General features: G+C 47.1%; 17 protein-coding genes across 17 annotated transcripts; 8 read left to right on the forward strand and 9 right to left on the reverse strand.

Moving 5' to 3' along the window:
- Positions 1-17: 17 nt before the first annotated feature.
- On the reverse strand, positions 18-2,086 carry B9G98_01644 (Phosphatidylinositol-glycan-specific phospholipase D; the record flags this gene model as incomplete). The annotated part of the gene is made up of 2 exons (XM_024808202.1): positions 18-1,941; positions 2,016-2,086. The coding sequence occupies 2 exons, from the start codon at positions 2,084-2,086 to the stop codon at positions 18-20; spliced, it is 1,995 nt and encodes a 664-aa protein (XP_024663970.1).
- Positions 2,087-3,198: 1,112 nt separating this feature from the next.
- B9G98_01645 (hypothetical protein) lies at positions 3,199-4,368 on the forward strand (the record flags this gene model as incomplete). Its single annotated transcript, XM_024808203.1, has 1 exon — positions 3,199-4,368. The coding sequence occupies one exon, from the start codon at positions 3,199-3,201 to the stop codon at positions 4,366-4,368; it is 1,170 nt and encodes a 389-aa protein (XP_024663971.1).
- Positions 4,369-5,015: 647 nt separating this feature from the next.
- Positions 5,016-5,747, forward strand: B9G98_01646 (Ribonuclease H; the record flags this gene model as incomplete). Its single annotated transcript, XM_024808204.1, has 1 exon — positions 5,016-5,747. One exon carries the CDS (start codon positions 5,016-5,018, stop codon positions 5,745-5,747), a length of 732 nt encoding a protein of 243 aa, XP_024663972.1.
- Positions 5,748-6,637: 890 nt separating this feature from the next.
- On the forward strand, positions 6,638-7,221 carry B9G98_01647 (hypothetical protein; the record flags this gene model as incomplete). Its single annotated transcript, XM_024808205.1, has 2 exons — positions 6,638-6,802; positions 6,919-7,221. 2 exons carry the CDS (start codon positions 6,638-6,640, stop codon positions 7,219-7,221), a joined length of 468 nt encoding a protein of 155 aa, XP_024663973.1.
- Positions 7,222-7,242: 21 nt separating this feature from the next.
- Positions 7,243-8,097, reverse strand: B9G98_01648 (putative histidinol-phosphatase; the record flags this gene model as incomplete). Its single annotated transcript, XM_024808206.1, has 1 exon — positions 7,243-8,097. The coding sequence occupies one exon, from the start codon at positions 8,095-8,097 to the stop codon at positions 7,243-7,245; it is 855 nt and encodes a 284-aa protein (XP_024663974.1).
- Positions 8,098-8,217: 120 nt separating this feature from the next.
- Positions 8,218-9,705, forward strand: B9G98_01649 (Cystathionine beta-synthase; the record flags this gene model as incomplete). Its single annotated transcript, XM_024808207.1, has 1 exon — positions 8,218-9,705. The coding sequence occupies one exon, from the start codon at positions 8,218-8,220 to the stop codon at positions 9,703-9,705; it is 1,488 nt and encodes a 495-aa protein (XP_024663975.1).
- Positions 9,706-9,837: 132 nt separating this feature from the next.
- On the reverse strand, positions 9,838-10,254 carry B9G98_01650 (hypothetical protein; the record flags this gene model as incomplete). The annotated part of the gene is made up of 1 exon (XM_024808208.1): positions 9,838-10,254. The coding sequence occupies one exon, from the start codon at positions 10,252-10,254 to the stop codon at positions 9,838-9,840; it is 417 nt and encodes a 138-aa protein (XP_024663976.1).
- A 55-nt stretch (positions 10,255-10,309) lies between these two features.
- B9G98_01651 (Protein PTI1) lies at positions 10,310-10,735 on the reverse strand (the record flags this gene model as incomplete). The annotated part of the gene is made up of 1 exon (XM_024808209.1): positions 10,310-10,735. The coding sequence occupies one exon, from the start codon at positions 10,733-10,735 to the stop codon at positions 10,310-10,312; it is 426 nt and encodes a 141-aa protein (XP_024663977.1).
- Positions 10,736-10,786: 51 nt separating this feature from the next.
- B9G98_01652 (Lipase 3) lies at positions 10,787-12,193 on the forward strand (the record flags this gene model as incomplete). The annotated part of the gene is made up of 1 exon (XM_024808210.1): positions 10,787-12,193. One exon carries the CDS (start codon positions 10,787-10,789, stop codon positions 12,191-12,193), a length of 1,407 nt encoding a protein of 468 aa, XP_024663978.1.
- Positions 12,194-13,003, reverse strand: B9G98_01653 (Cleavage stimulation factor subunit 2; the record flags this gene model as incomplete). The annotated part of the gene is made up of 1 exon (XM_024808211.1): positions 12,194-13,003. The coding sequence occupies one exon, from the start codon at positions 13,001-13,003 to the stop codon at positions 12,194-12,196; it is 810 nt and encodes a 269-aa protein (XP_024663979.1).
- Positions 13,004-13,455: 452 nt separating this feature from the next.
- B9G98_01654 (3-isopropylmalate dehydratase) lies at positions 13,456-15,729 on the forward strand (the record flags this gene model as incomplete). Its single annotated transcript, XM_024808212.1, has 1 exon — positions 13,456-15,729. The coding sequence occupies one exon, from the start codon at positions 13,456-13,458 to the stop codon at positions 15,727-15,729; it is 2,274 nt and encodes a 757-aa protein (XP_024663980.1).
- A 65-nt stretch (positions 15,730-15,794) lies between these two features.
- On the reverse strand, positions 15,795-18,386 carry B9G98_01655 (hypothetical protein; the record flags this gene model as incomplete). Its single annotated transcript, XM_024808213.1, has 1 exon — positions 15,795-18,386. The coding sequence occupies one exon, from the start codon at positions 18,384-18,386 to the stop codon at positions 15,795-15,797; it is 2,592 nt and encodes an 863-aa protein (XP_024663981.1).
- Positions 18,387-18,764: 378 nt separating this feature from the next.
- B9G98_01656 (Peptidyl-prolyl cis-trans isomerase D) lies at positions 18,765-19,772 on the reverse strand (the record flags this gene model as incomplete). The annotated part of the gene is made up of 1 exon (XM_024808214.1): positions 18,765-19,772. One exon carries the CDS (start codon positions 19,770-19,772, stop codon positions 18,765-18,767), a length of 1,008 nt encoding a protein of 335 aa, XP_024663982.1.
- A 230-nt stretch (positions 19,773-20,002) lies between these two features.
- Positions 20,003-20,437, forward strand: B9G98_01657 (hypothetical protein; the record flags this gene model as incomplete). The annotated part of the gene is made up of 1 exon (XM_024808215.1): positions 20,003-20,437. One exon carries the CDS (start codon positions 20,003-20,005, stop codon positions 20,435-20,437), a length of 435 nt encoding a protein of 144 aa, XP_024663983.1.
- Positions 20,438-20,469: 32 nt separating this feature from the next.
- Positions 20,470-22,068, reverse strand: B9G98_01658 (T-complex protein 1 subunit delta; the record flags this gene model as incomplete). The annotated part of the gene is made up of 1 exon (XM_024808216.1): positions 20,470-22,068. One exon carries the CDS (start codon positions 22,066-22,068, stop codon positions 20,470-20,472), a length of 1,599 nt encoding a protein of 532 aa, XP_024663984.1.
- Positions 22,069-22,154: 86 nt separating this feature from the next.
- B9G98_01659 (hypothetical protein) lies at positions 22,155-23,108 on the forward strand (the record flags this gene model as incomplete). The annotated part of the gene is made up of 1 exon (XM_024808217.1): positions 22,155-23,108. One exon carries the CDS (start codon positions 22,155-22,157, stop codon positions 23,106-23,108), a length of 954 nt encoding a protein of 317 aa, XP_024663985.1.
- Positions 23,109-23,184: 76 nt separating this feature from the next.
- B9G98_01660 (Meiosis protein mei2) lies at positions 23,185-24,645 on the reverse strand (the record flags this gene model as incomplete). The annotated part of the gene is made up of 1 exon (XM_024808218.1): positions 23,185-24,645. One exon carries the CDS (start codon positions 24,643-24,645, stop codon positions 23,185-23,187), a length of 1,461 nt encoding a protein of 486 aa, XP_024663986.1.
- Between the last annotated feature and the right edge of the window lie 771 nt (positions 24,646-25,416).

Genomic DNA, 25,416 nt, shown 5'->3' on the forward strand with positions numbered 1-25,416 from the left:
GCCCCAAACAACAATAATTACTCTGTGGTGTTGTATAGTGCCACTCCGCCGAGCTGGTCGAAATATGGCGCACCCACCAGAAGATGCGTACCATTAGAGGCAAGCTTTGCAGCGAACCCACCACTGCCAGGAGTTAGCCCGCTTGTGAGTTTTTCAAAGCTGTACTGGTTCAAATCGAGTCTCCAAATGGCTCCCCGCTCGTTTTCAGCGTGGGCTGACCCTACGTATATTGACGATCCGAAAAGAGTGCCTGAGTGGCCAAAGTATGCAAACGAACTGCTTCCACTGAATGCTTTGCGGCCTGTATTCTTGTAAACGAAAACAGATCCAGACTGGGTGCCTCCTTCATCGTGCAGAGGAGCGCCGATCGCAATGTATCCCTGGGGTGATTGCTCCAAAAGATACCCACCAAATCCGCTATTTGGTGGACCATCCAGAGTTAGCTTCAGTTTCAGCGTCCAAGGATCGAACCCGTATACTTTTGCCAACCCAGGCGCTCCGACGAGGACGAACTGGTTGCTAGCGGCGAGTTTCATACCAAACCTCGCATATTTAGCTGCTCCCGAAATAGGCTCATCTTGTACATATTGAGTATCATTTCGCATAACAAGCTCAGCAATGTCCTTGTACAGGATTTTGTAGACCGCGCCGTCTTGGGTTTCTGTAACATCTGCATAGGGAGCTCCAACGTAAAGCCCAGTCCAATCGGCTAACATGGATTCACCGACAAGCTTTATACCATGCCCTCCATATTTTGTTATAGCATCTGGCCAGACGAGCGTTCCCCGGTAGTTTCCTTCGACATCAAAAAAGTCGAGTTGGCTTTGACCTGGACTGGATACCACCAGGAATTCTTGACCTTGGAGGAACAGCGTTGCAAGCGCTGCTCCAAAACGTGAATAGAACTCGCCTTCTTCCTTGACTGACCCTTTCAACACGTACTTCACCTTTAGGTTTTCATCCAAGACAAACACCTGACCGATCGCCGGGGCACTAACAACCCAGTTACCACCCCAGAATAATACAGACTTGCCAAGTTGTGAAAACTGATTGGCAGCGACCACTTTACTATTGCTTTGTTCTGAGATAGTCGACTTGAAGCTATCGGTATAGGGCTTGACCTTCTTGATCATTTTCCCGAGCTGGTTAACATAAGGATCATAATCCAACAAAAGCTTGATATTATGGTGAGGGCGTTTTCCATCGAAAACTTGACATATATCCCACGGATCAGATACCGCATTCTCAAACCAAGGCTCAAAACTACCCGCACACTCTACGGTCTGCAAATGCATGTCGACCATACCCCCTACAAAGTAGTCTTCGAGCTGGTCAAAGATAGTGGGAGACTTTTGGGCGTATCGAATATAACCAAGTTTGGCCACATTGAGTTCAGCAGTCAAAGCTGCACGACCCTGCGCCATGCAGTAGTTGATCTGGGTGCTTGAGATGGAATTATATCCTAGCTTTGCCAGAATCTCCTTGATATCCTGGGAGTCATAGGTCCAACTTTCAGTAAGCCAATCAATGTTCTGCCCACTGGATAGCAATCTGTACACTTGGATCATGTCTCCACCCACATCGAGAGTACTATGGGCATCGTCTATATTCCCATTGAACTCCGAGTCCGCCATTACTTTCAACAACCCTTGATGTACGCCAAGAGAGTGCCAACTCACATCGGAAACCTGATGGCTCAGTGCGCCGTAGAGAAATGCACGCAACGGCCCAGCATCTTCCCCGGCCTGCTCTTTTTCACGTACGAGCTGAGCCCCAGCAGCCAAAAAAGGGGGCCAGTGAGAGGCTTCCGCTACGTCACTGAGTCCTAAGCAGTTGTAGAAAGCATCAGGATAAAAAGCACCTGCGCGCAAATAGTCTTGATGTTCCAAAACCGTTTCAGGTAAAAATGGAAGCAGCCGGTGGATCAGCGTGGCATGAACACTTGGAAGTTAGCATCAATTGGAACTTAGACCGGGCAGGTCGACGCAATTGCGCTTCCTGTATAGTTTACTTACGCAACACCGCATGTTTCGCCAAACGAAACGAGTATTAGCCAGACGCCCCAAACGGCGATAGAAAAGCGCATAACAAACCTCGCTTAGCAAATGGGCACTGCTAATTTAGAGAGCCCGACATTCTAAAAATGACATTGCCGAGTGCCATTTAAAATGGGAAAGAACACACAGAGTAGACGAGAAACCAAGCAATGTTATTTAATCCTTAGTTTGTTGGCACGAGTCTCGGCGCCGTAAAGTTGTCGGTCCGAGAAACGTTAAACCGTATGTATATAGTTGTAAATACCATTGAGGGCATTAGAAACCGGAGCAAGAGCAGTTTGTTCAGCGTGCATTTCATGAACTGTCTGCTTGGTAATACCTGGATGGAATTTTTCAAGCTAGCTCTGCCAAGCGCTTCTGCCGTTTGGTTCTCCTGCACGCAATCGCAGCTCGAAAAAGACGTCAGCTTGGAGCAACCAATATATTGCCTCGCCAGCACGATTTGGGGTTTTCAGTAATTATAGAGTGTTGCCAGAATGGACCGCTTCTTTTGTCGCTTCTTTCTAGAAAAACAGCCGCGGCAACGTACACTTTACTGTTTAGCATTTCCATGCTCATATGTAGGTATCCGTCATTTGCATGACAAGCTGCGTGGTACCACGATAGATGCATCTTGCTGAGGTCGGCCAGAAGCCACTATTCAGAAGCTTCTTATACTCAAGCCACCGGGAAATTAAGCGACTTGGTTCGGTTTAGAAACATTTCGCCACTGTTCAGCAAGATGGGCCGAGCCATGCAAACCCCTATCCATGCGTCTCTATATAATCGTGCGTCCCCGCACGAAAATAAAATATGGTGCAGTTAGTCATCGAGAATAAGGCCCCCTCAGAGGCTCAGTAAAACCCTTATAGAGGGGCATTAGTATATAGGTTGCGACATTTGAAGCAACACTGCGCTTCTACAGTCCGACTTTATGCATTGCGAGCAATACTTTGTTGCCCCCGACAGTGCCGATCCCCGGACTGTACGAAGTAAACTCCATGCATGACACATTGGGCGTTGGAAGTGTAACCTCACCAGTGTATTTAAGGCGCGATCGCCGTGCAGCAGGGTTCATTGAACAACCAATCACACTCTCATCGATCATCCAGAGAACGCGCTACGCTTTTTGAGCTATTCGTCCATTTGCAACCAGATTGTTATGCTCGAGACCCTCACACACTCCCCAGAGCATTTGCCGGCCCGCCCGCGTTCGCAAGATACCATCACGACTGAGGAGCTACCAGGCTATATTACGGAGCCAGAGGTACAGCCATTCAAACCAGATAATTTCACCCGGTTTCTTCAGATTGACAGTGCGCTACGCACACTGGACTATGGCTCGTTCAGTACAGGCAAGGTTGTGGTGTCGCCCAAGAAAGTTGTGCCGCCTGGCAGCCTTATTTTAGACATTGTGGGGACCGAGCAGGCTCTAGTAGAGAATGGCCAGTTTTGGAAATCGAATAAGACCTCTGTTCGCAGGTTCGTCTGCAGCCGGGTCATCATTCCTTTTGAGTGCCCACTTGAACCCAACCACAGATACAAGTTTCCGTTTTCTCTTCAGTTCCCCATCAATTACGATTCTATCGAATGCAAGAACGGTTTGAATCACTGTACAATCCCCCCAACTCTCGGAGTGGGCTGTGAAATCGAGCTATCTCCGTATGGCGCGTTAATTGATTATCACATTCGTGCCTATTTCCTGGGCACTACAAGCGTGTTTTGCCGCCGGAACCTAACATTTACGCCCCGAAGGTGTTTGCTTTTTGATCTTGAAACTTTTGTTGATGAGACTGGGAAAAGTATTGATAGAGTTTACAGTTCCCACGCTCGCTTGACCAACAAATCTTTCAGAGGCTCCCTCTTAGCTCTGGTCGCACTTCATGGGCGCCCGTTCAGACACGATGCTGATACTAAACAAGGTGTCATGACGTTCGACTTTGAATTTATACCCGCTAATGACACCATCACTGCTGCCCAGTTCCAAGACAACTTTTCCACGTCTTTTGTTATCAGAAAAGTCATTTACGCTGCCCCCGACGGCATCGGAAACAAGCTTTGCAAAACTGAAAAAAACACAGTTAAAAGCTACAGGGTAGCATCTGGCAAAGTGTCAACAAGCTTTGAATGGGAAGGTAACTTGGCCCATGTATCGGCAGCCTATGAGATTGAGCAACCCCTTCTTTTGAGAACACCGAACTTTGTGTCCTGTCACACCGCTGTCAGCTATGAGTTTGATATCGTTTTGAAGCATAAGAACATGACGGCGACACTAACAGTTCCAATGATCATTCATTATCCCCGCCCAGCGCCCTACTACGATAGCTGCTGATTTAATTTATTAACACTGCATAACTTAAACAGATTCATGAATTGTTATAGCATTTCTCTAAATTTTTGCTTCTGCTGCTCCAAAAAAAAAGATACACCAGAGAAATCTGGTAAGCTAAAATGAAATGCCCGATGCCGGGATTGAACCGACGACCTTTGCATGTCGAGATACGAGTGCAACGCTCTACCACTGAGCTAAACGGGCGAGCTTTTCAAAATTAGACACCATGAAAGTATTCATCCCGTATGTTTTAAATTAGCAGCATCTTTCAACTTGGCATAGTTTTCGAGGGAGATCGTGAGGTGAAGCTATGCTCAGGTGTATTATTCTGGGTTCAATGAGTCATCATGAAGGGAGTTCTAAATACTACTTTTTAGGTCCTGCTTTTCAGAAGACTAGAAAACCTTACAGATCACACACCACAAGAATGCGACAGTTCAACACGAGTTTCTTCATTTAGCAACTACTACTCAATTGAACGGTAGAAATATAGGAATATGGCCGCTAGACCTTCTGCACTTTCTCTTTCTACTTACAAACCGACCTCCAGAACTCTATTTAATTGCTCAGCGTGGTTAGGTCATCAGGTTAGACCTGAGCGCATCCTCAAAACCTCCAAAATTAGGCTGTCTAGGCAATGGCTTGCAATGCCTAAAAAAGTGTACGCTGTTAAAAGCGGAAGACGAACAGGTATTTTCAATACTTGGGATGAAGCCAAGGCTCAAGTAAATGGCTATTCAGGCGCTCAATTTAAAAGCTTCAGTGACGCCGAAAGTGCCTCAAACTACATGAAGGCAAGCAAGCCCTCAAGCACTCCATATTCAAGTGCAAGCTGCAAGAGTCGCAATACATCCTCTATTGAGAATAGCAGTGATATATACAGCTCAAAAAGCTTCGATCTACCGGGATTGATCGGTAAACCAAAGCTGGAGATTTATGTCGACGGCAGCAGCCTAAAAAACGGGAGAGCTGGTGCAAAAGCTGGATGGGGTATGTACTTTGGAGATGAGGACAGCCGCAATAGCAGTGGGCCTGTGACAGGTGAGCAGACAAACAACCGCGCAGAGCTAACTGCACTCAAACGCGCTTTGGATCATGTCAATGACAAAGACAAAACCTATGTTATTCATACCGATTCGCAGTATACACTGAGTGCAATTAATACATGGGGTGAATGGTGGGAAAAAAACGACTGGAAGCTCAGTTCGACAGGGAAACAGGTCAAAAACCAGGATCTCATTAAAGATATACGAACTACACTGAAAGCTCTCCATTCAGAGGGATATGATGTCGAACTGAGCAAAGTTAAAGGCCATTCAGATATTCACGGCAACGAGCAAGCTGACCTTCTAGCTCGAGAAGGGGCTAGGAGGAGCTAGTGCTTTAGGCAGTCTGGTTGGGCTTACGGAAAATTTCAGCCTTTGCGAACAGCCGAATGGTTAGTTTCGAAAGGAAAGTTGGAATTGACAGCAATTTGGATATTGTGAACAAGTTTTGGCCAGATAGCTGGTTTTTAAGGCGGGTTCAAGTCAGATCAGCCTCGTAATGACCGATAAAATAGAGTGAAGTTGCAGCATATGGCAGATCGGATTAACAAAAGGAGAGTTATTCAAAACTTCCGCATGATTCCATTGCTTTAATAAACTGCGCTCCTTACCAATATGAATTCTATTGACTTGCGGAACGGAGCAGCAGATACACCAAAAGCATGCTTTGCTCAGAGCTTGTATACAGGTGATAAGCCCCGATCCTCACCAAATTACAAGTTACCCAAGGATCTGAGAGAGAAATACTAGTTTTCATGAGCATATTACCCTCTAGTTTAGGCCTGTGCTCAGCCGAACATAACAACTTGTAATAAAGGCATACATACAATTCTAGTTGGCTTGTTCTTTGAATCAGCAACTAAAAAACCTGCAGGCTACTTTTTAAGAGAATTTTTCGAGTTACGAGAAGTGAGTAGTGCCAATGTCCTGAATCAACCACTACGAAACGCAAAAGGAAAAGAAAGAATCTACTCAGAAATCCAAACTGTACAAGTTTATGGTAAAGTGACATGTTATCGCCAAACCACCTGACGTGCATGCATGCAATTCATACTGCAAGTGAAAAATTGCGGGGTGGTCATCTCGCCCACCTTTAGTTAAGGGTTATCAATCTTCAAATGTTGACAATATAAATGGCTATTCTGGTGCCCAATTGAAAAGATTCAGCACTAAAGAAAGTTTACGGAACCACATGCCGACAAGCCACACCTCAGGTACTTCACATGGAGGCTCCCAGACCTCAAGTGCTCCACAGGGAGGCTCCAAGACCTCAAGTGCTCCACAGGGAGCTCCAAGGCCTCAAATACTCAACATGGAGGCCCAGAAGCTCTGGTCAGTCGAAATCGACAGGAAAACCAACTCAGCAGATCTATGTTGACGGAAGTGCCGTACACCAGGGGAAATCTGATGCAAAAGCTGGATAGGGTACGTACTTTGGAAAAGGTGATAGCCGCACAATCAAAGTGGACGTGTGAAAGGAGAACAGACAAGCAACTGTGCAGAGCTAACTGCCATCAAGCACGCTTTGGATCACGTCCAAGACAAAGGCAAAAGCCATGTCATTTACACCGATTCGAATTATTCACTAGGTGCAATAAACGGACCCCGCGAAGTGGGTGGCCAAAAGATCGGTGCGCCTCATTCTTTGGGTAAAAACCAGGGTCTCGTTACAAACATACAAACCTCAATGAATGATCCCCACTTAAAGGGATATGACGTCGAGGTCAGCAAAGTTGAAGGCCATTCAAATGTTCATGGCAACGTTCAGGCTGATAATCTGGCCCACAAATCGGTCGGTGATGGTTAACTCAGACATTTGTCTACATATTCAGATCATAGTTTTTAAAAAGCGTTCAATGGAAACTACCTCGCCTGTGACCGTATGGAATTGTGTGACACCATTCTCAAGCAAATAATTGAGGGACTTCGCCACGTTTATGCCAATTTGTAAGGGCGTGTGAGAGTCGTCGCTTAGACACACTTTTGCACCGAATTTTACAATTTGTTCCACAATGTCAGATTGCGGGTAAGGGCACGTCCAACCTTTACGAATAGCCGAGTGGTTAATTTCAATAAGACATTTTGAATTGGCAGCAAATTGGACATTACGAACGACTTTCGGCCAGACACCAGAGTTTTTGAGGTCGAACTCGGGTGAGAGCAGCCTTATTAGATCGAAATGGCCAAGCACAGTAGGGTGGAGCTGCAGCACAGCATATTGCAGATCAAAGTACTCAGAGTATAGCTGTTCGAGACCTCCGCATGATTCCATTGCTTGAGTGAATTGCACTTCATCGAAGTCAATAGGGATGCCATTGACATGGTGGACAGAGCCAACAAACATGTCGAAGTCATACTTTGCCAAGAGTTGTTTGGTGTAGTTGTTGTATGCAGGTGATATACCCTCCGATTCGAACCCAACCAAGAGTTCAATTCGGCCAGCATACTTTGCCTTGAGTCGCTGTGCTTCTGCAAAGTAGTCATCAAAAGTTTTTTCAAGATCTTGGATGGAAGTATTAGTTTCAAGCTCCTCTGGATAAAGATGCTTATTCTCCAGTCTAGGCATGTGCTCGGTGAGACATAACAACTTGTAATTCAGACTTAGTGCCTTTAGAACCATATCTTCCAAACTGCCTTTCGCATGCTGGCAGTATTGTCCTGAATGCGAGTGATGCGAGTACATTTCACTCCAACCGAAACCACTGCTGGACGATGACACACCCACCGTCCCTATAGACGAGGGGGCCCTAACCTTGAGAGAGCTTTTTAAACCAGATCAGCCATCACGTCACCACAAACTATTATGACGGCTAGTTATTCGGAGAGCATTATTGACCAGATTGGCAATACGCCGTTGGTGAAGTTGAATAAGATCCCGCAGTCTGAGGGTATTGAAGCGACTATTTTATGCAAATGCGAGTACTTCAATGCTGGTGGTTCAGTCAAGGATCGTATCGCGCGCCGTATGGTTCTTGAGGCAGAAAAGCAGGGGCGGATCAAGCCCGGCTATACTTTGATCGAGCCCACTAGTGGTAACACCGGTATTGGCTTGGCGCTTATGGGTGCTGTTCGTGGTTATCGCACGATTATCACCCTTCCTGAGAAGATGTCCAACGAAAAGGTTTCTGTGCTGAAGGCGCTCGGTGCCGAAATCGTTCGCACTCCCACTGAAGCTGCCTGGGACTCTCCAGAATCACACATCGGTGTTGCCAAGCGCCTTAATGAGGAGATCCCTAACTCTGTTATTCTCGACCAGTACAGTAACGTCGACAACCCTCTGGCCCATGAGAATGGTACCGGTGAGGAGATATGGGAGCAAACTGGGGGTAAAATCACCTACCTTGTTGCCGGTGCAGGTACTGGTGGTACAATTAGCGGTATTGGTCATGCCCTGAAGAAGCACTCTAAGGATATTAAGGTTATTGGCGCTGATCCCAAGGGCTCCATTTTGGCCGTCCCAGAATCGCTTAATTCCAGCGTCGAATCTTACAAGGTGGAGGGTATTGGCTATGATTTTGTTCCCGAAGTCCTGGATCGCGACGTTGTCGACGAGTGGATCAAGACTGAGGATACGGAGTCATTCCTACTTGCCCGTCGTTTAATCCGTGAAGAGGGTCTGCTCTGTGGTGGGTCTTCGGGCAGTGCACTTGCAGCAGCCCTCAGAATTGCCAAGGAGAAAAAACTCGGTAAGGACGACGTGGTTGTTGTTGTGCTGCCTGATTCTTTGCGCTCCTATCTTACCAAGTTCATTGATGACGACTGGATGGACTACAACGGCTTTGTTACTCAACCGGGGAACAAGTCAGCTCCCAACTCCGGCTCTCGCTTCAAGGGTGCTACCATTGCAGATCTGCGTCTCAAACCTGTTGTAACCATTCAGGCCAACAGCCCCGCATCTGGCGCTATTGACACCATGCGTGACAAGGGCTTCGATCAGCTGCCCGTCGCAAACGAGCAAGGCAAGCTTGTAGGTCTCGTTACATTGGGTAACCTGCTCTCTTATATTTCCCGCAATCGTGCTACTACTGAGTCTCCTGTCAAGGATGTCATGCTTGATTTCCGCAAGCTGAAATCGTTCGCCAAGCCCTCGCCCTCCAGTCTTGGAGCCCAGCCTCACGAGGTTGGCCGCAAGTTCACTGAGATCACTAAAGACACTCCTTTGGATGCTCTCAACAGCTTTTTCGAGCACAACTCTGCCGCCGTGGTTACTGAGCCTACCTCTGACGGTCACCACAAGGCCATTCATGTTGTGACCAAGGTTGATCTGCTTTCATACCTGGCCAAGCACTAAAGCACAGGCATAAACGCACACAAACCTGCTAACAAAAACACATGCTCTGATTTCATAAACTGATTTCAGAAACTATACTATCACATCTTTTCAACACTAGATGTATTTAGACTAAAAACCTATAAACATGATTTACTTGTTCACAGTTTCACCGAGTCCCATAGCCTTGAAAAGGCCCGCCATATCTTCTTGGCGCAATTCGATCCCTTCGTCTTTCAGAAGCTGGGCGAGGCTTTGCATCTTGTCTCGGATCTCAGAGTCCATCATCAGTTTGACCTGCTTCATCATGGTGATCTCGCCAGTGTATCCTTTGTTCTGCAAAAGCTCAGCCGTCTCGTGTAATGCCTCTAAAGTCTTGGGCGACTGGGCCAATTTGGAAATCAGCGGGTTCTTCATAATCTCGTCGATCTGCTCCTGATTCAGCTCGGGCATTTCAAACTCGTCCTTTCGAGCAGCCCGAGCAGCAGAGAACGAGCGAGCAGGGCTAACAGCCAAACGAGCAGCAACCGGACGGGCAGTTCGCAAAAGTCGTAGAGCTACAAAGCGCATTCTGGGGTGGGGAAGTAGAGATCAATATGTCAGCGGCTACAAATAAATAAAATCACTAGCTGTACGTATTCTTGATAGTACGAATATAGGTTTGTTGATCTGCCGGGAGCATTTGAACCTGCTCCTCTGTGAGGGCGAGCACCTGTCGAATCATGGTTGCCTGCTCAGCCGGGAGAGCGTTTAATCGGTCCTCTAAAGATTGCTCTGCTGGAGCTGGAGCCGGTGCCGGAGCAGGCGCTGGTGTGGCATTTTGCATCACTGACTGAACCACATGCTCGTCAACAAGCCCCATCAAGAGCATGCTTTGAACAATAGCGAACGTCAGGTCTTGGTTTTTCTCAAGAACCTCGCGAGCCTGCGCGGGGTTTTGGGCCATCAAAGGTTTGAGTCCGCGAATAACCTCAAGCAGCTGAGGTGGTTGGTACTTTTCTAATGTCTGAGAGATAGCGTCTGGCGCCACTAACTGCGTTACTTTGCTCATTCTGAAAGACTAAAATGTGGATAGTTGGATTAGCTAAACGGCCTATCAGTTATGCAGATTAAAGTGCCGGGGGGCTCGTTCACAGGTGCGATTGAAGGAGAAATCGTGAGGTTCCGAAATGTCCCTTATGGCATTCTAAAGGCTCGATTTACAGAGGCCGAGATGGCCAATAACGTAGGCGACTGTGACTGCACCCGTCAAGGACCGTTATGCCCGCAAGATAAGCCTTACAGAGACAGCTATCTGAGTGTTGCCGAGGAAGATGTGATCGAATTCGAAGAGGTTTACGATGAAATGAACTGCCTCAATCTAATGATTACAATGCCCAAATCCGTAGGCACGGCCAAGCTCCCAGTGGTAGTATGGGTACATGGCGGTGGTAATTCTGCTGGAACGGCATATCGTGGGGTAAACGACCCCAAGGATTGGGTGCAACGCGGTATTGATATTGGGAAACCTTTCATTGTTGTAACAATTCAGTACAGAGTGCATTTCTTCGGCTTTTTACCTTTCAAAGGGAAAGGAAATTTCGGCCAGTACGATCAACTGCTGGCCACAGACTGGGTTCACAAGTACATTGGCTACTTTGGCGGTGATAAAGACCGAGTCACAGTGGCTGGACAATCATCTGGCTCGTTTTGTGTGTGGAACGTTAGCTGTCGTCCCGATGCAAAATTCAAACAGGCTGCATATCTCTCAGGTTCCCTGAAAGGTACTTCTACAAGGTCACTTGAAGAGTACGAAGAGTTGACCAAAAAGATTTGTAACTTGCTCAATTGCACGGAAGACGAGCTGCAAACATGTCCATGGCATGACCTGGTACGGGCATACAAGGAACTTGGTATTCAAGTTTTGATGCAGTGTGACGATGGGCATTTCAAACCAAAAGGAGAATGGCACAAACCTCCACAAAACATGCATCGAGTGATTATCAGTGATTGCATAGAAGATGGCCAATTCTTCACTGATGGATTACAGGAAGGACAACTAGTGGGGATGTTACAGCAGCTAATCCCCGAGTCTGTCCAAAAAGTTTACCCTTTAAAAACCGACCATCAAGCGATTCGGCTGCTAACAGACTATATATTTGCAGCCGGAAACCACAGTGTGGACTGTGAGATGCAGCAAACTATCAAGGTGTTTCGACAGCTATTTGACGCAACGAATCCTGTAGATCCGTCGCGCGGTAACATTCACATGGTAGAGCTGCTCTATCTATTGCATGCATACAAAGTGAAGCCAGAATATCTGCCACTGGTCCATAGAGTTCAAGATTTGTGGATTGATCTCATCTATTATGAAGACCCTTGGGATCCCAAACAAGAGTTTTTAAGAGTCGAGAGCACTACCGTTGTTGAGCCAAGAGAAAATCTGTCAAAGTACAGAGCGATAGACAAGTTTCACGTCTTGGATAACGAGGTTGTTAGGAAATCTAGAAATACAATTAGTGGTTGGTAGCTATAGACGAATATCTCCGCGCTGAACCTTGGCTTTAATATCGAGCACCATCTGCCGTTGATCTGGAGGCAGACCAGCAACTTGTGAATCTGTTAAAGCCATGACCTGGCGAATCATTGCAGTTTCTTCGGGGTTTTGCGGTGTTGGGTGCGACGCTGCGGTTTCCATTGCCTCTGAAGGAGGAGCAGCGGCGGCAGGGGCTGCAGGAGCAACAGGAACCGGTGGCTGAGGAGTGTTTTGACGTGAAGAATTAGTACGTGCTGCTGGTTTGTTTTGTTTCTTTGGACGGCCTCTTCCTCCTCGTTCTTTGCTTTGTTGTTGCGGTCCAGCCGGTAACAACGTATCAGCAATCTTTTGATCGATCTTGCCGGTTTCAATCATCGCTTGCACCAAAGCATATGCGATTTGCGGGCTCTGCTGCAGTAATTCAAGGGCTTGGGTCCGAGAATTGACCGTAAACCCTTTGAAATCCGTGATTAGTTGACGCTTCTCATCAGGGCTCATTTCGTTCACAAACATAGCGATATACTCGAATGCAGACTGTCCCGGCCGAGCTGCGGATCCACCCTCGTTGGAAAAATCTACTTTAAGCTTCATATTGCCCACCTTATGGTTGTCTAAATTGCGGACTGCAGACGCTGCCGCTTCAGCATCGAAATACTCTACAAAGGCAAACCCTTTTGATTTCCCGGTTTCTTTATCAAACACAAAGCGAATATCCTGGATCGGACCAGCCGACTGGAATATACTGCGAACCTGTTCTTCCGTGTAGTCGAAGGGTATGCGTCCGACGTAGATGGTTTTCGACATGCTTACCTCACGGGAGGGACCGACGATTTCTAGGATAGTTTCTGCGCAAACATGTGTGAGTAACAAAACAGTTCAATGCATAGATTCAACTAAAATATTACTCAATGTTCCAATTTGAATTATTCTGAGCTAAAAAGACATAGTCTTAACAACGGGTTCTCAGAGAATGAACAAAAAGGTAATTCGCAAGCCGGTTCTATTGAAAATTGCGTCAATTTTATTAACAGTCTGACCTACATCTCAAATCTATCTAATTATACAGAAAACTCTCACAATTTCACATAGCTTCCGCCAACTCCGCAGGCACAATCTCCGGTACCGGCGAATCGGCGGGGCAACGACGGCGCCGATATCGGCACCCGATACCGGTATGACTACCTTTCCCCAGACTCATGCAGTATATATAAATGATCTGCCTATGAAGTGAACTGTATAGTAATACCCACCACGCAATGGGAAAAACACTCTACGACAAGGTCTTCGAGGACCACATCGTTTCCAAAGAAGACGAAAAGAACTATATCATTTACATTGACCGCCATCTTGTTCACGAGGTCACTTCGCCCCAAGCTTTTGAGGGTCTGAAAAATACCGGGCGCAAGGTGCGCCGAGTCGACTGCACTCTGGCTACCGTCGATCACAATATTCCCACCACTTCCCGGCGCACATTCAAGAACAGTGACACCTTTATCAAAGAGGACGATTCCAGAACCCAGGTTTTGACTCTCGAGGCTAATGTGCGCGATTTTGGTGTGCGGTTCTTTGGCATGACCGACGCCCGTCAGGGCATCGTCCACGTTGTTGGTCCCGAGCAGGGATTCACACTGCCGGGAACCACCGTCGTTTGTGGCGACTCTCACACTTCTACACACGGTGCTTTTGGTGCCCTTGCTTTCGGTATCGGTACGTCCGAGGTCGAGCACGTTCTTGCTACTCAGACTTTGATGCAAACAAAATCCAAAAATATGCGTGTCCAGGTAAACGGTAAGCTTCACGAGGGGATCACCTCAAAGGATCTTGTTTTGCACATCATCAGCGTTATTGGTACTGCGGGCGGTACAGGCTGCGTTATCGAGTTTGCTGGTGAGGCAATCCGGGAGCTCTCAATGGAAGCCCGCATGTCCATGTGCAACATGTCTATTGAGGGTGGTGCCCGTGCTGGTATGATTGCTCCTGACGACATTACCTTTGAGTATATCAAGGGCCGTCCTCTTGCTCCCAAAGGTGCCGAATGGGACAAGGCTGTTAGTTATTGGAAGTCTTTGCACTCCGACCAGGATGCTGTTTTCGACATTGATGTTCAGATCAAGGCGGAGGATATTATCCCTACTGTTACCTGGGGTACTTCTCCTCAGGATGCTTTGCCTATTACTGGGGCTGTGCCTGATCCTGCTAAAGAGACTGATGAGCACAAGCGTGCCAACATTAAACGTGCCCTTGAATATATGGGACTGGAGCCCAACGTCCCACTTGCTGATATCAAGGTTGACAAGGTCTTCATTGGCTCCTGTACCAACTCCCGTATTGAGGATCTTCGCGCAGCTGCTGCCATCGTGAAGGGCAACAAAAAGGCCGACAATGTTATTCGTGCCATGGTAGTTCCTGGCTCTGGTCTCGTCAAACGCCAAGCTGAACGTGAGGGTCTTGATAAGGTCTTTGAGGCTGCTGGTTTCGAATGGCGTGAAGCTGGCTGCTCCATGTGTCTTGGTATGAATCCTGATATTCTCTCTCCTCATGAGCGCTGTGCCTCTACTTCTAACCGTAATTTCGAAGGACGCCAGGGCCCTCAGGGCCGTACTCATCTGATGTCTCCTGCCATGGCTGCCGCTGCAGGTATCACTGGCCGTCTGACCGATGTCCGTGAATTTGGTGACCGCCTCAAGACCACCGCCGTTTCTCTTGAGTCCAAACCTACTTCCAGTGATCCTGCTTCTTACCGTCTTGAAACTGAAGCTACTGCCGCGGATATTGAGAAGGAAGTTGAGGAGGGCGAAGAGGCCTCCAAAGGCGCCGAAGCCGCTGTAGAGGGTGCTGGTGGTATTCCCATCTTCAAGGTCGAGACTGGTGTTGCCGCGCCTCTTTCTAAGGCTAACATTGATACCGATGCCATCATCCCCAAGCAGTTCCTTAAAACTATCAAACGTACTGGTCTCTCCGTTGGTCTGTTCTATGAGATGCGCAATGCTCCTGACGCCAACGGAAAGATGCTGCCTACCGATTTCTGTCTGAACGTTGATCCCTGGAACAAGTCAAAGTTCCTGGTTGTCTCTGGTGACAACTTTGGCTGTGGATCATCTCGTGAGCATGCTCCATGGGCTCTTGCCGATTTCGGTATCCGTGCAGTCATTGCTCCTTCATTTGGTGACATCTTCTACAACAACTCTCTTAAAAATGGTCTTCTGCCCATCGCTCTGCCTGCAGACACCATCATTGAGAAGCTTTCGCCAATTGCTGAGGCTGGTGGCTCTTTCAGCATTGACTTGCAGAATCAGCGTATCGTCGATCTTGATGGCAAAGTCCTGGTCGACCACTTTGATATCGATCCTTTCCGCAAGGACTGTCTGATTAATGGCCTTGATGATATTGGACTCACTATGAAGAAAGAGAAGGAGATTGCAGCATATGAAAAGACTCGTAGCGTCAAGTTCTCGTTCCTCGAGTCCGAAGCTGACCAGCTTATCCCCGTCAAACGTGCTGCCGTCATGGTAGGAGGTGCCGACTGGTAAAGAGCTAAAAAGTAACGAGAATAAAAAATTGGGTATTTAAGATTAATTTTGTTTTTTTTTAAATATCAAAGCAGACGCTTTCTATCGTCATATTCACTAGCGTCATTTCTCACCGCCCCCTGATAAGACTCTGAGAGTGACACTTGCGAGTGATTCTGATATGCTGTGTGGGGAGGCTCATAATAGCCTTGCTCAACATAATACTGTTCAGGATACTGGCTGTCGTATTCGTAATATCCTTGGTCATAGCTCTGGTCGTGGCTCCGGTCGTAGCTCTGGTCGTAGCTCTGGTCGTAGCTCTGGTCGTAGCTCTGGTCATAGTGAGGCTCATCATAGTTTCCATGGGTTTGATACCGAGGCATGCGCTGTTCAGCGTACTGAGGAAGTTCAGGACTGACATTATCTTTCTTCTCGGGTAGGAACTCACTAGAGTTGAGAGATGTAACCGACTCAGATCGATCAATGCCAGATAATAGGGGAGTATCCAAAGCTTTCCACAGAGCGGGGTTCTCGTAGCAGTCTTCAAGTTCTGCTTGAGCAGACTTGAAGTACATGTCCTCATCATAACCGTCCACAAAGAGGTAGTAATGACGATCAAACTTGGTCCACATGATGATTTTGAATATAATGACAATAGCGGGCAATGGAACAACCCCCATAGCATAGATCCAGCCGGACTGAACCCAGACAATACACAAGAGCATGAGGTTGCCGAACCCAGTAGCAAAAAGAATAGTGTTGTTTACAATTGGCCAAAACAGACCCTCCGACTCGTACTTTGTCAAAAACATGTACATGAGTTGATACTTTTTCAAAGGGTAAGCGAGCAAAAAGTAGATGGCGCCTAGCGCGAGCACAAGCGGTTGGATCAGAGTGAACCCAAGGCAAATAGTAGTGTAGAACAGGGGCCAAATATATTGCACAGCAAACGGAGTCGGCTGAGGCTGACGCCATTGCAGCTTCTGGCGCGGCGTCGCAGTGCTAAACATTTTTCGGAAGCCAAATTGTGTCAAACTGACCAGCTGCAACTGATCAACCATGACACCCAAAAAGGACTTTAACAAATACATAACCCAGAACGAAGAAACGTTGAGGATTGCCGTGGAGATACGTTGAGCGACTTTAAGTTCTGCCCAAACTGCACCAAAACTGGGCTTCGAGTCAGGAGAAGCCGCATTTACAATTTCCAAGGCCTGGGCGACAGCGTCCCATACAACGCCCATGAGGGTGAACACGAAGAAGTTGTTGAAAAAGAAAAATGCATAGAGCTTTCTGGTGACTTCCTTTTCGCGCTCGTTTCGTGTTATTTTGCCTTGCCAGCGGGAGAGCTTTCGCATGATCCATGGAAGAATCATGAAAACAAGCGTGGTGATCAAAGGTGCCATGACACCCTGCAGAATGGCAAAACCGACTTTGTTTTCATCCATAACCATAGCAAAGTGAGGCCACAAAGCCCCGAGACGACTCAAGTTAGTCAAGAAACAACCGATGAAGGCATTCGGAACAATCCAAAGAATCATAAGCGCAGCAAACACTATATTCACCCACATTTGCTTGTGTGCACGTCCGACTTTACCAATAGCTAAATTCGGCCAGATGATATCGATAGGTGATGGTGCTAGCTGGAGGCCAGTTCCATTGGTTTGGTGGGCCTGGCGGGTTTGCACAATTTTATGTGCAGTTGACTGACGGGGATAAGAAATAAACCCGTAAGACAATGGATCTAGCTCTTGACGAGCTTGTTCACGTTCCAGCAGCACCTTTGTTTCATATTTATCAACCTGTTCTCTCCAGTGGGCAACTGCATCTACGGTTCGACCGTCGTTCAGTTTAACGGTGGGTGTCGCGCGACCCTTCTGCAGAGCCTTTTCGTTATCAAAGCTCGCATTTTCGTAGGAAAGAACGGCTTGTCGATGAGATTCCATCAAACTTTCAACCCGTTTCACCGAGGTTCCAATGGAAACGGCCGACGGAGTCTCTGAAGACAGTCCAGTAGCTAACGTGCGCAAGCCTTGTTTAGACCTTGCCGCTTTCTTGATGTCGGTAACTAGAACAGAGCGGTTCTCAAGCTTTGACTGATGATCTGAGCTGAGAAAAACGTCTCGTCTGAGGGTAAGAACCGCGGAAAAGTTCAACCAAAGAAACACAAAAATAATGACGTTAAAGATCCATCCGCTGACGATGTGGGCAACAATGGGTGCACCTGTGATCAAAGTAGGCGTCATGAGCAGAAAGGCATCTGACTTGGACAAGTTGTCGCCCCACTTGGACTTGAAATTGAAAACTACATTCACAGGGATGCCAATTCCACACCCGAGAACGGCAAGGATTAAAAAGATATTCCGGAGCATTTTGAGCGCTCGAAGGAAAAGAGCGGCATCTAGGCCAATGTGCTGGACGACCTCGTCTTCGGTTGTTCGAAAAACTGGAGACATCCACGCAAACAGCCCATTTCCAGGGTACTCGAAGACCCCTTTAATGGAATTGGGGCTATAAAGCCTTTTCAATCGTGGCCGAATGATTAGGAAAATAAGGAATGCAACCAAACTACCGCCAACGTATACTGTCAAACCAGCCAGGACGGAGGAGGCGGAGTATTTGGCTCCTTGCAACGACTGGCGGAGCTGTTGAAGGAGAGCGTCTCCAGGGTTCACCATGATGGGTTTAGTTAAATTGGGGACAGCAAAGTACAGAAAGGAATGTGTCAAAAAAGAGTTGTAATTTTGGCTGTCGTCTTTTTCCCCGTTCAGGTAGTTGGGCTTTAAAGGTTATCAGCTTTTTTTTAAACACACCCTGCATGGGTGGCTCCTGCATGATCCGCTCAATATTACCCCAGGGATGGGGTGGCGGAGGCTCGCGTCGAAGTGACCTCGATACGTGTATGATCGCGTTTAGTGAAAGTTATAGCATGTACGAGAAATATAGGCACGAAATTCAAATAGTCAAGTCTGTTTACGATTTGCCTGATGGCGACACGACACATCGAACAGTTTCAGCTTGTTTCAAAGTGCATTTATGTAAGGTCTAAAAATAAGTTAGTTTTTTGTGGAGAAGGCGTTCAGTAGGGCATTTTTTTGTTTGGCCCGTCGAGACGCGGCCCGCTTTTGGCACAGGGCTATTGCATTTTTTGTGGCTAGATCCTGCTGGTTTGCATACGACATTTCGTAGTGTTGCTGCGCCCGTAGCTCATCTCCCAAGCCCAACTCTGCTGTCCCGAGCTGGTAGTAAGCCTTAGCCAGAGTGCTTGGCTGGGTGGTTGTTTCTGGCATTTCCAAAACAAAATTGGCAGCTTCGATGGCTTTTCTGTAGTCCTGGAGTTTGTTGGCAGTGAGAGCGAGGTTTAAAAGAGCTCGTATTTTGTATCCTGTTAGAGTTTTCAAAAGATCAGGCTCGAGATGCTCCGGATAGTAGGAGTGGAGATAATGAAAAGCTTTTTGGTATTTTTTGAACGCAATTGAGAAATCCTGGCTTTGGAAGCGGGCTTTGCCGATGTCTAGAAGATCGCCAACGACCTTAATTACTGTTGCCGGGACACTCTCGATAATGCGGGGCTCTTTGTAGAACGACTCGTTATAAGAATCACCGTATTGATCTGTGACAAACGGGGTCGGTTCGTCTTTTCGAAGGAACCTCACTTGCTTAATCACTTGTTTGATTGAAGCCTTGCCCGTGACAATCATCCCAACAGGCACGAACTTGGAACCATCGATGTCGTTGGATTTCAGATCTTTGGTGGGCACAATTATCTTTTCACCATCTGTGGCAAGCGTCCAAGCCGACAACGGGGGTAATTTATCTTCGACTATTTCGAGTTCCAGCCTTTTATTTGCATGTGCCTCGTATAGATCATTGACTTTCGCAAATCGTTGGCCAGCAAGGCTAGAGCAGGTTTGCACAAACGTTTCCACTATTTGATTTGGCTGCAAATAATTCAAAATCACCACAAGAAATTCCTCATTCTCAAAGTCAAATAGAACCCGATGTAAGGGCCCGGTCTCAAGCTCATTAAACACGACAAGACGATCGACCTGTGCTTGGTCCATCAGAGAGCCGTTACGTGATGTGGTTCCTACATGTCTGCAGAATTAAAATAGCTTAAAATTAGCAAATTCTCCAACTATTGAGCTATATAGCAAAATTCGGCAAAAGTGACAGGTCAAGTCAGACGGTCGGGAAATTGGAACGTCGTATGTTGACAACAGCGATTATAGTTTTGGGGAGTTGTGCCTCCAGTAGTACTAGAGGCATTGTAAAACATGCAATTAGGTTTTTAATGGTCATTGATACGGTTATTTGGTTGCGCCCCTATGAACTCATTCACCAGGAACTGATTCTGGGATTCACTGTTTTGGTGATTACTTGGGCACTTTTCTCCGAGCAGATCTCGTCGTTGTATGCGCGGGTTCTAAAAATTGTATACAAGCAGGTTTTGAGCCGAGATTTTCTTTCGATGCTGCCCCGGTCACAGCTGCCCGCACCACTTTTGGGCTGCGAGACGTCTGGCTCGCAGCGCAACTGGCTCATTGCGCAGCTACTTCACATGTTTCTCGCGGCAAGCAATAAAACAGACAAACCACGCCCGAGATCATCACGCGAAATCAGTGATGCGCTCTCCAGTGACGAGTTCCAGGGGTTCAGCGACTCGGAAATGGAGCTGGATTCGCAGTGCGAGTGGCCGGGACTATTTCCCGACTCTAACTCGATATAGAACTTAAGAATCAAAATATCTACCACAGTATATCAACGGCTAAATTGGATATCGTCAATACGCAAAATGCTCTTTACAGTCTCTGAGGCAAGTGTGATTGCAGATGTATTGACAAGCAGAGGCTGAAAGACGTTCTCCACTGTAATATCTGCGGTGCCACGGCGAACAGAGATACCTGTAGTGACCTCTCCCAGAGCATGTTTGTTACGGAGCTCTGTGACGGCCTCAATGGAGTTGATACCAGCGTTTTCGGCTAAAGTGGTGGGGATAACCTCGAGGGCCTGAGCATATTCTTGCCAGCAAACTGCTTCAACACCACCAAGGGCATCAGCCTCCTTCGACAAGTTCATAGAAACCTCAATCTCGGGTGCACCGCCACCAGCAATCAAGGCCTGTTCTTTAACAAGGCAGCGGATGACACACAAGGCATCGTGAATACTGCGCTCAGTTTCGTCTAAAATCAACTGGTTGGAGCCACGGCACACAATAGAGCAGGTACCTGCCCGCTCGGCGTTTGTAGGGATACCAGTAATTTGCAAAACCTTAGCCTCAGCCTGCTCGACCTCCTGAATGAGCTCGGCGCTTCCCAAACGCTCCTCGCTGAACGATTCAATGTCGGCGATGGGGTTGCAGCCCAGAGTTCTGCAGATGAACTCCACCTCGTCACGCTCAATATCTTTGACAACCATAATACCCAACTTGGCCATGAAATGCAGGGCCATGTCATTAACGGCATCGCGCAGAATAGATTTCTGGATAAGAACAACGTTACACTTGTGCTTCTTGATGGTCTTGCAGAGGTTGAGCAAATACTGACGCTCTTCCTTGAGAATCTTATCCATTTGACGGTAATCGTTGACAATAACGTGGTTCTCCAAATCAGGCTTGGGAGGAGAGAGTTGGAACTGAATCAAGGCGATCTTGGCCTTCTCAACACGAGCAGGACCCCCAGCACTCTTGACAACGTTCTGGCGCAAAACGAGGCCATCAATCAAAGTGGTATCGTCAATCGTGCCACCAAGCTTTTTGATGATACGAATATTTTGAAGATCGACACTCTTAGGATGCAAGGGGTCTACGACCTTGAGCACAGCATCAACGGTCATAGGAGCAATCTTACCAGAGTGCTGAGAAACGATCTTAGAGTTCAAAGAAGTAGTAGCCGCTTGCACAAGCTGTTTGCGGTCAGCCAAATCGACGGGGTGCGACATCTTCTGCATGATTTCAGTAGCCCGCTGAGCAGCCCGCTGGAAAGACTCAGCAATAATCGACGGATGAATGGCCCTGTTCAGGAGTCGCTCACTGGCTCCCAAAAGAGCACCAGCGAGCACAACGACCGAGGTGGTACCATCTCCAGCTTCAGAGTCCTGGGCTTGCGAGAGATTAACCAGCATACGCGCAGCAGGATGCATCACAGCCATGTGGGACAGAATAGTGGCACCATCGTTGGTGATGATAACCTCGCCGGTTTTGGTCTGCACCATTTTGTCCATACCCTTAGGGCCCAGGGAGGTGCGCACAGCATCGGCAACAGACCGCGCAGCCAGAATATTGGCTTTGCGTACCTCTGTCGGCTTCTCCTTATCTTGGAACTTGTTGTTGTTAACCTGTGGCGCTACTTTAGCACTCATTTAAATGGATGGCAAGTTGACGAGATCGTTTGGGACGGCTGACAAAAAAACCCTCGAACACGCCCGGAGCAGTTGGAGTTGCAGTTATGACGGAAAGCCTGAGTGACCAGGATTTGAAACATATTTTAAACTGCCAGTTTGGCGAATGGTACAAGTTATTCAAAAGGGATACACCGAAAGCTCGAGTTCTTGATTGCCCCGAGGATTTCCGGCGGTGGCTGCTGGCTGACGGTATGGTGTTGCCGGATAATGGAGAATTGAGCGACGATGGTTCGGATCGAAGCGACAGCGACGATGATTCAGATGCCGGCTTTACGCAGGCTTCAGCAATTCCGCAGGAATTCGACAGTTTGGTGAAGGAAACTATCAGATCTTTAGACGGCGAAGTTGCTCCCAAACTCAACTGGTCGGCGCCGCGAGACGCCGTTTGGATCTCACCCACCAATGATATGCGATGCATCAATGCTAACGATGTATACATGTTGATCAAGTCGTCGGACTACTGCACCTTTGACTTGACAAAGTCTCTTGGAAATAAGGGGCCTCCCAAGTTGACTTTGGTGTTGCGTGAATGGTTCGATATCCACAGATCTCTGGAGTTCAGATGTTTTGTCAAGGACGGAGAACTGATTGGTGTGTGCCAAAGAGATCTCAATTTCTACGACTTCTTAGCGCCCTTGCGTACAAAGATCCAGGACATTCTAACTGAGTTTTCAACGAAGCTCGTTGACAAGTTCCCCGATTCGTCTTTTGTGTTCGATGCCTATATTCCAAAGTCTTATAACAGAGCGTGGCTGATTGATATCAACCCGTGGCTTGACCGCACAGACACGTTGTTGTTTGACTGGGAAGAACTGAGGTCCTGGGATAAACCGTTTGAGCTCAGGCTGATTGGCAAGCTCGACTCGACGAGGGACTTTGGTTCGAAGCCCCACACAGCAAACTATGTGCCCCATGATTTAGTGGATATGCCTCGTGAAAACGTTGAGGAATTGGTAGACAAGCTCCGTGAATCGTATCGCGACCAACAAAAAGAGTAAATATAGTTATATAGCAAATAAAGTAGCAAGAAATATTCAATAAAAGACCAACAAAAATAAAGAAAGCTCATTAGCATCAACGGGCAGGGAAAGGCTCCTCTTCTCCAATATGGGGCCCGGAAGTATAGTAGAGTTTAGGTCGATAGTCAGGTGCCTCCTTCATAACGGGTGAAGCGCGAAACTTGGCAATCAAACTAGCTCTTCCTTGGATCTTGGCAAACGATAGGTCAATAAGTTTTTCGCTCTTGTACATATTCCATTTCTGACCACATCTAGCCCTAGCAAACGTGGCGATATGTTTTGGATGCGTGAACGAAATGAATGCGTATCCAACATTGCAATGGTTTTCAAAATCCATCCGCAAGTACAAAAAGTTAAACGTGTTTTTATTAGTCGTGTCGAGAAATTCTTTCAGTGCCTTCTGAGAGAACTTATTAGGAATGTTTCTCAGCATGACGGTGGTACGCGTCTCCTTGCCACTGTCAATTAAATCAAGATCCACAACATTTTTATATGGCACGTTGTCCCGGGTTACTACACCTTGCAAGACAGGTGGAGTACTAGGCTTGACACTTTCACTAGGAGAAGTGGCGAGAGTAGCTGGAGGTGTATCATCAGAAGCAGGAGATACTGGTAGACGTTTCTCTGCAAGTCCACTTTCTATGCCCGCTTTTGACTCCTCATTCCAAATGGAAGGCTTGGCCACTATCGGGAGGGCAGGAGTAGGGATACCCTCACTAGTATCTGTCGTAGGGGAGGGTCGCTTTGAGCGAGAAAACCATCGACTTTCCATATAGTCTTCAACAGGAGGGGAGCAGAATCCTGTGCGTGTAGAATTGAGCGGACCGCAATAGGGAGCGATTGCACTGGGGGCGAGTGGAGGGCTAGATCCTACCGTTGCACTCCATGGAGATTTAGAAGTAGACCAATGATCAACCATCAGATTGTTCGGAGGCTGGATACTGGAACCGGTAACTGTTACATTGAAAGGAGAAAAGAAGCACACTTTGGAATGTGTGACACCCATAATTAAAGGGTGGCAGACAGTTGTACCCACAGCAAATCCATGGTTGATTACTCTCTGTATAGCGCGGCTGTCGTAATAGTAGACGAATAGTTGGGAACCACCTGAAATATCGGGCTCGACGCGTGAATAGGCGATAGCGCCAATCTGAGACAACTCAAATGTCATTTGCTCGCGCTGAAGACGGCTAGCATTAGTACAATTAATTATCACAGCGAAATCTGTTTCAATTACAGGCGATACAGATATTGTTTGAAATAGTGGCACTTTCTGAAATTCCTTCAAAGCGTTCTGTCCTTCGCGCAAGTCGCTATAAACCACAGTTGACTGGAAGCTGTCACCCTCAATTCTCGTGTTCAATATCTGGGCGTCACCAAAACAATTGACTGTCTCAAAAAAGTTTTGAAGGGCAGTAAGAGGTATGTTCTCTACCAGTAAGAGCCTAGCAGTGCAAGAACAAACTCTTTGAGACGGGCGCACGTCTTGGCTTGGATGAAAAGACTCGAACCACATCGAAAAATCTTTAGCACAGGTAGACTATTCAAAAGAACTTGTAAGTTTTGCGCACTAGCCAAAAGTCGCGTTGGTGAGACAAGTTAGTGTTGTGATGGTTATGACTTTACAACAACAATTCTTTTTCCGGATTACAATAAGCCGCTTGGCAGTTTGGGGTGCCAAACTATAGTAGGGGTATGTTTCAGAAAAATCTTATGACTTCTTTGCCCCAATTTTCTGGTGGCATATACATTAGAACCTGCAGCACTTGCATAGCTTAGTGTGCGCTTTGAATCATTAGGTGTGACAGTGATCTGCGCGCAAAAAAATATGTCTTTGCTCAGATAAATGGCCAAAACTGGCTCGATCCGCGAGGTACTTTTCTTAAGGTTTTAAGGTACTTGTTTATTCACCTCACTTGTAACACATGCGATGCACCGTTAAAATTGACTGCGGAGCAAGAAGAACCCACTTATTCATCTGCCGTGGCTCATACATTCTTAATTATAGATATGGCTCTACCAGCGAGTATTTCCGCTCTGGCTTTAGGAAATTTATAGCGGCAAGAACACACCACCACCAGACCAGCATACAGTCTATCTATGAACTGCTGTGAGAGTATTTGAAAACGTTTAGTCTCTTTCAGCTGGGCTCACACATGCTGCAATCGCTGACGCATTAGCTGCCGCTCTCAACCACACGTTTAGGACTGAGACAATTTGTCGCTCACATCTATACTCAATAAAAAAGAACTAAGGTACTGGATATACACAAGAATAACATATAGAG

Source organism: Wickerhamiella sorbophila (assembly GCF_002251995.1).
Source record: "Wickerhamiella sorbophila strain DS02 chromosome Unknown contig1, whole genome shotgun sequence".
Taxonomy (NCBI): Eukaryota; Fungi; Ascomycota; class Dipodascomycetes; order Dipodascales; family Trichomonascaceae; genus Wickerhamiella; species Wickerhamiella sorbophila.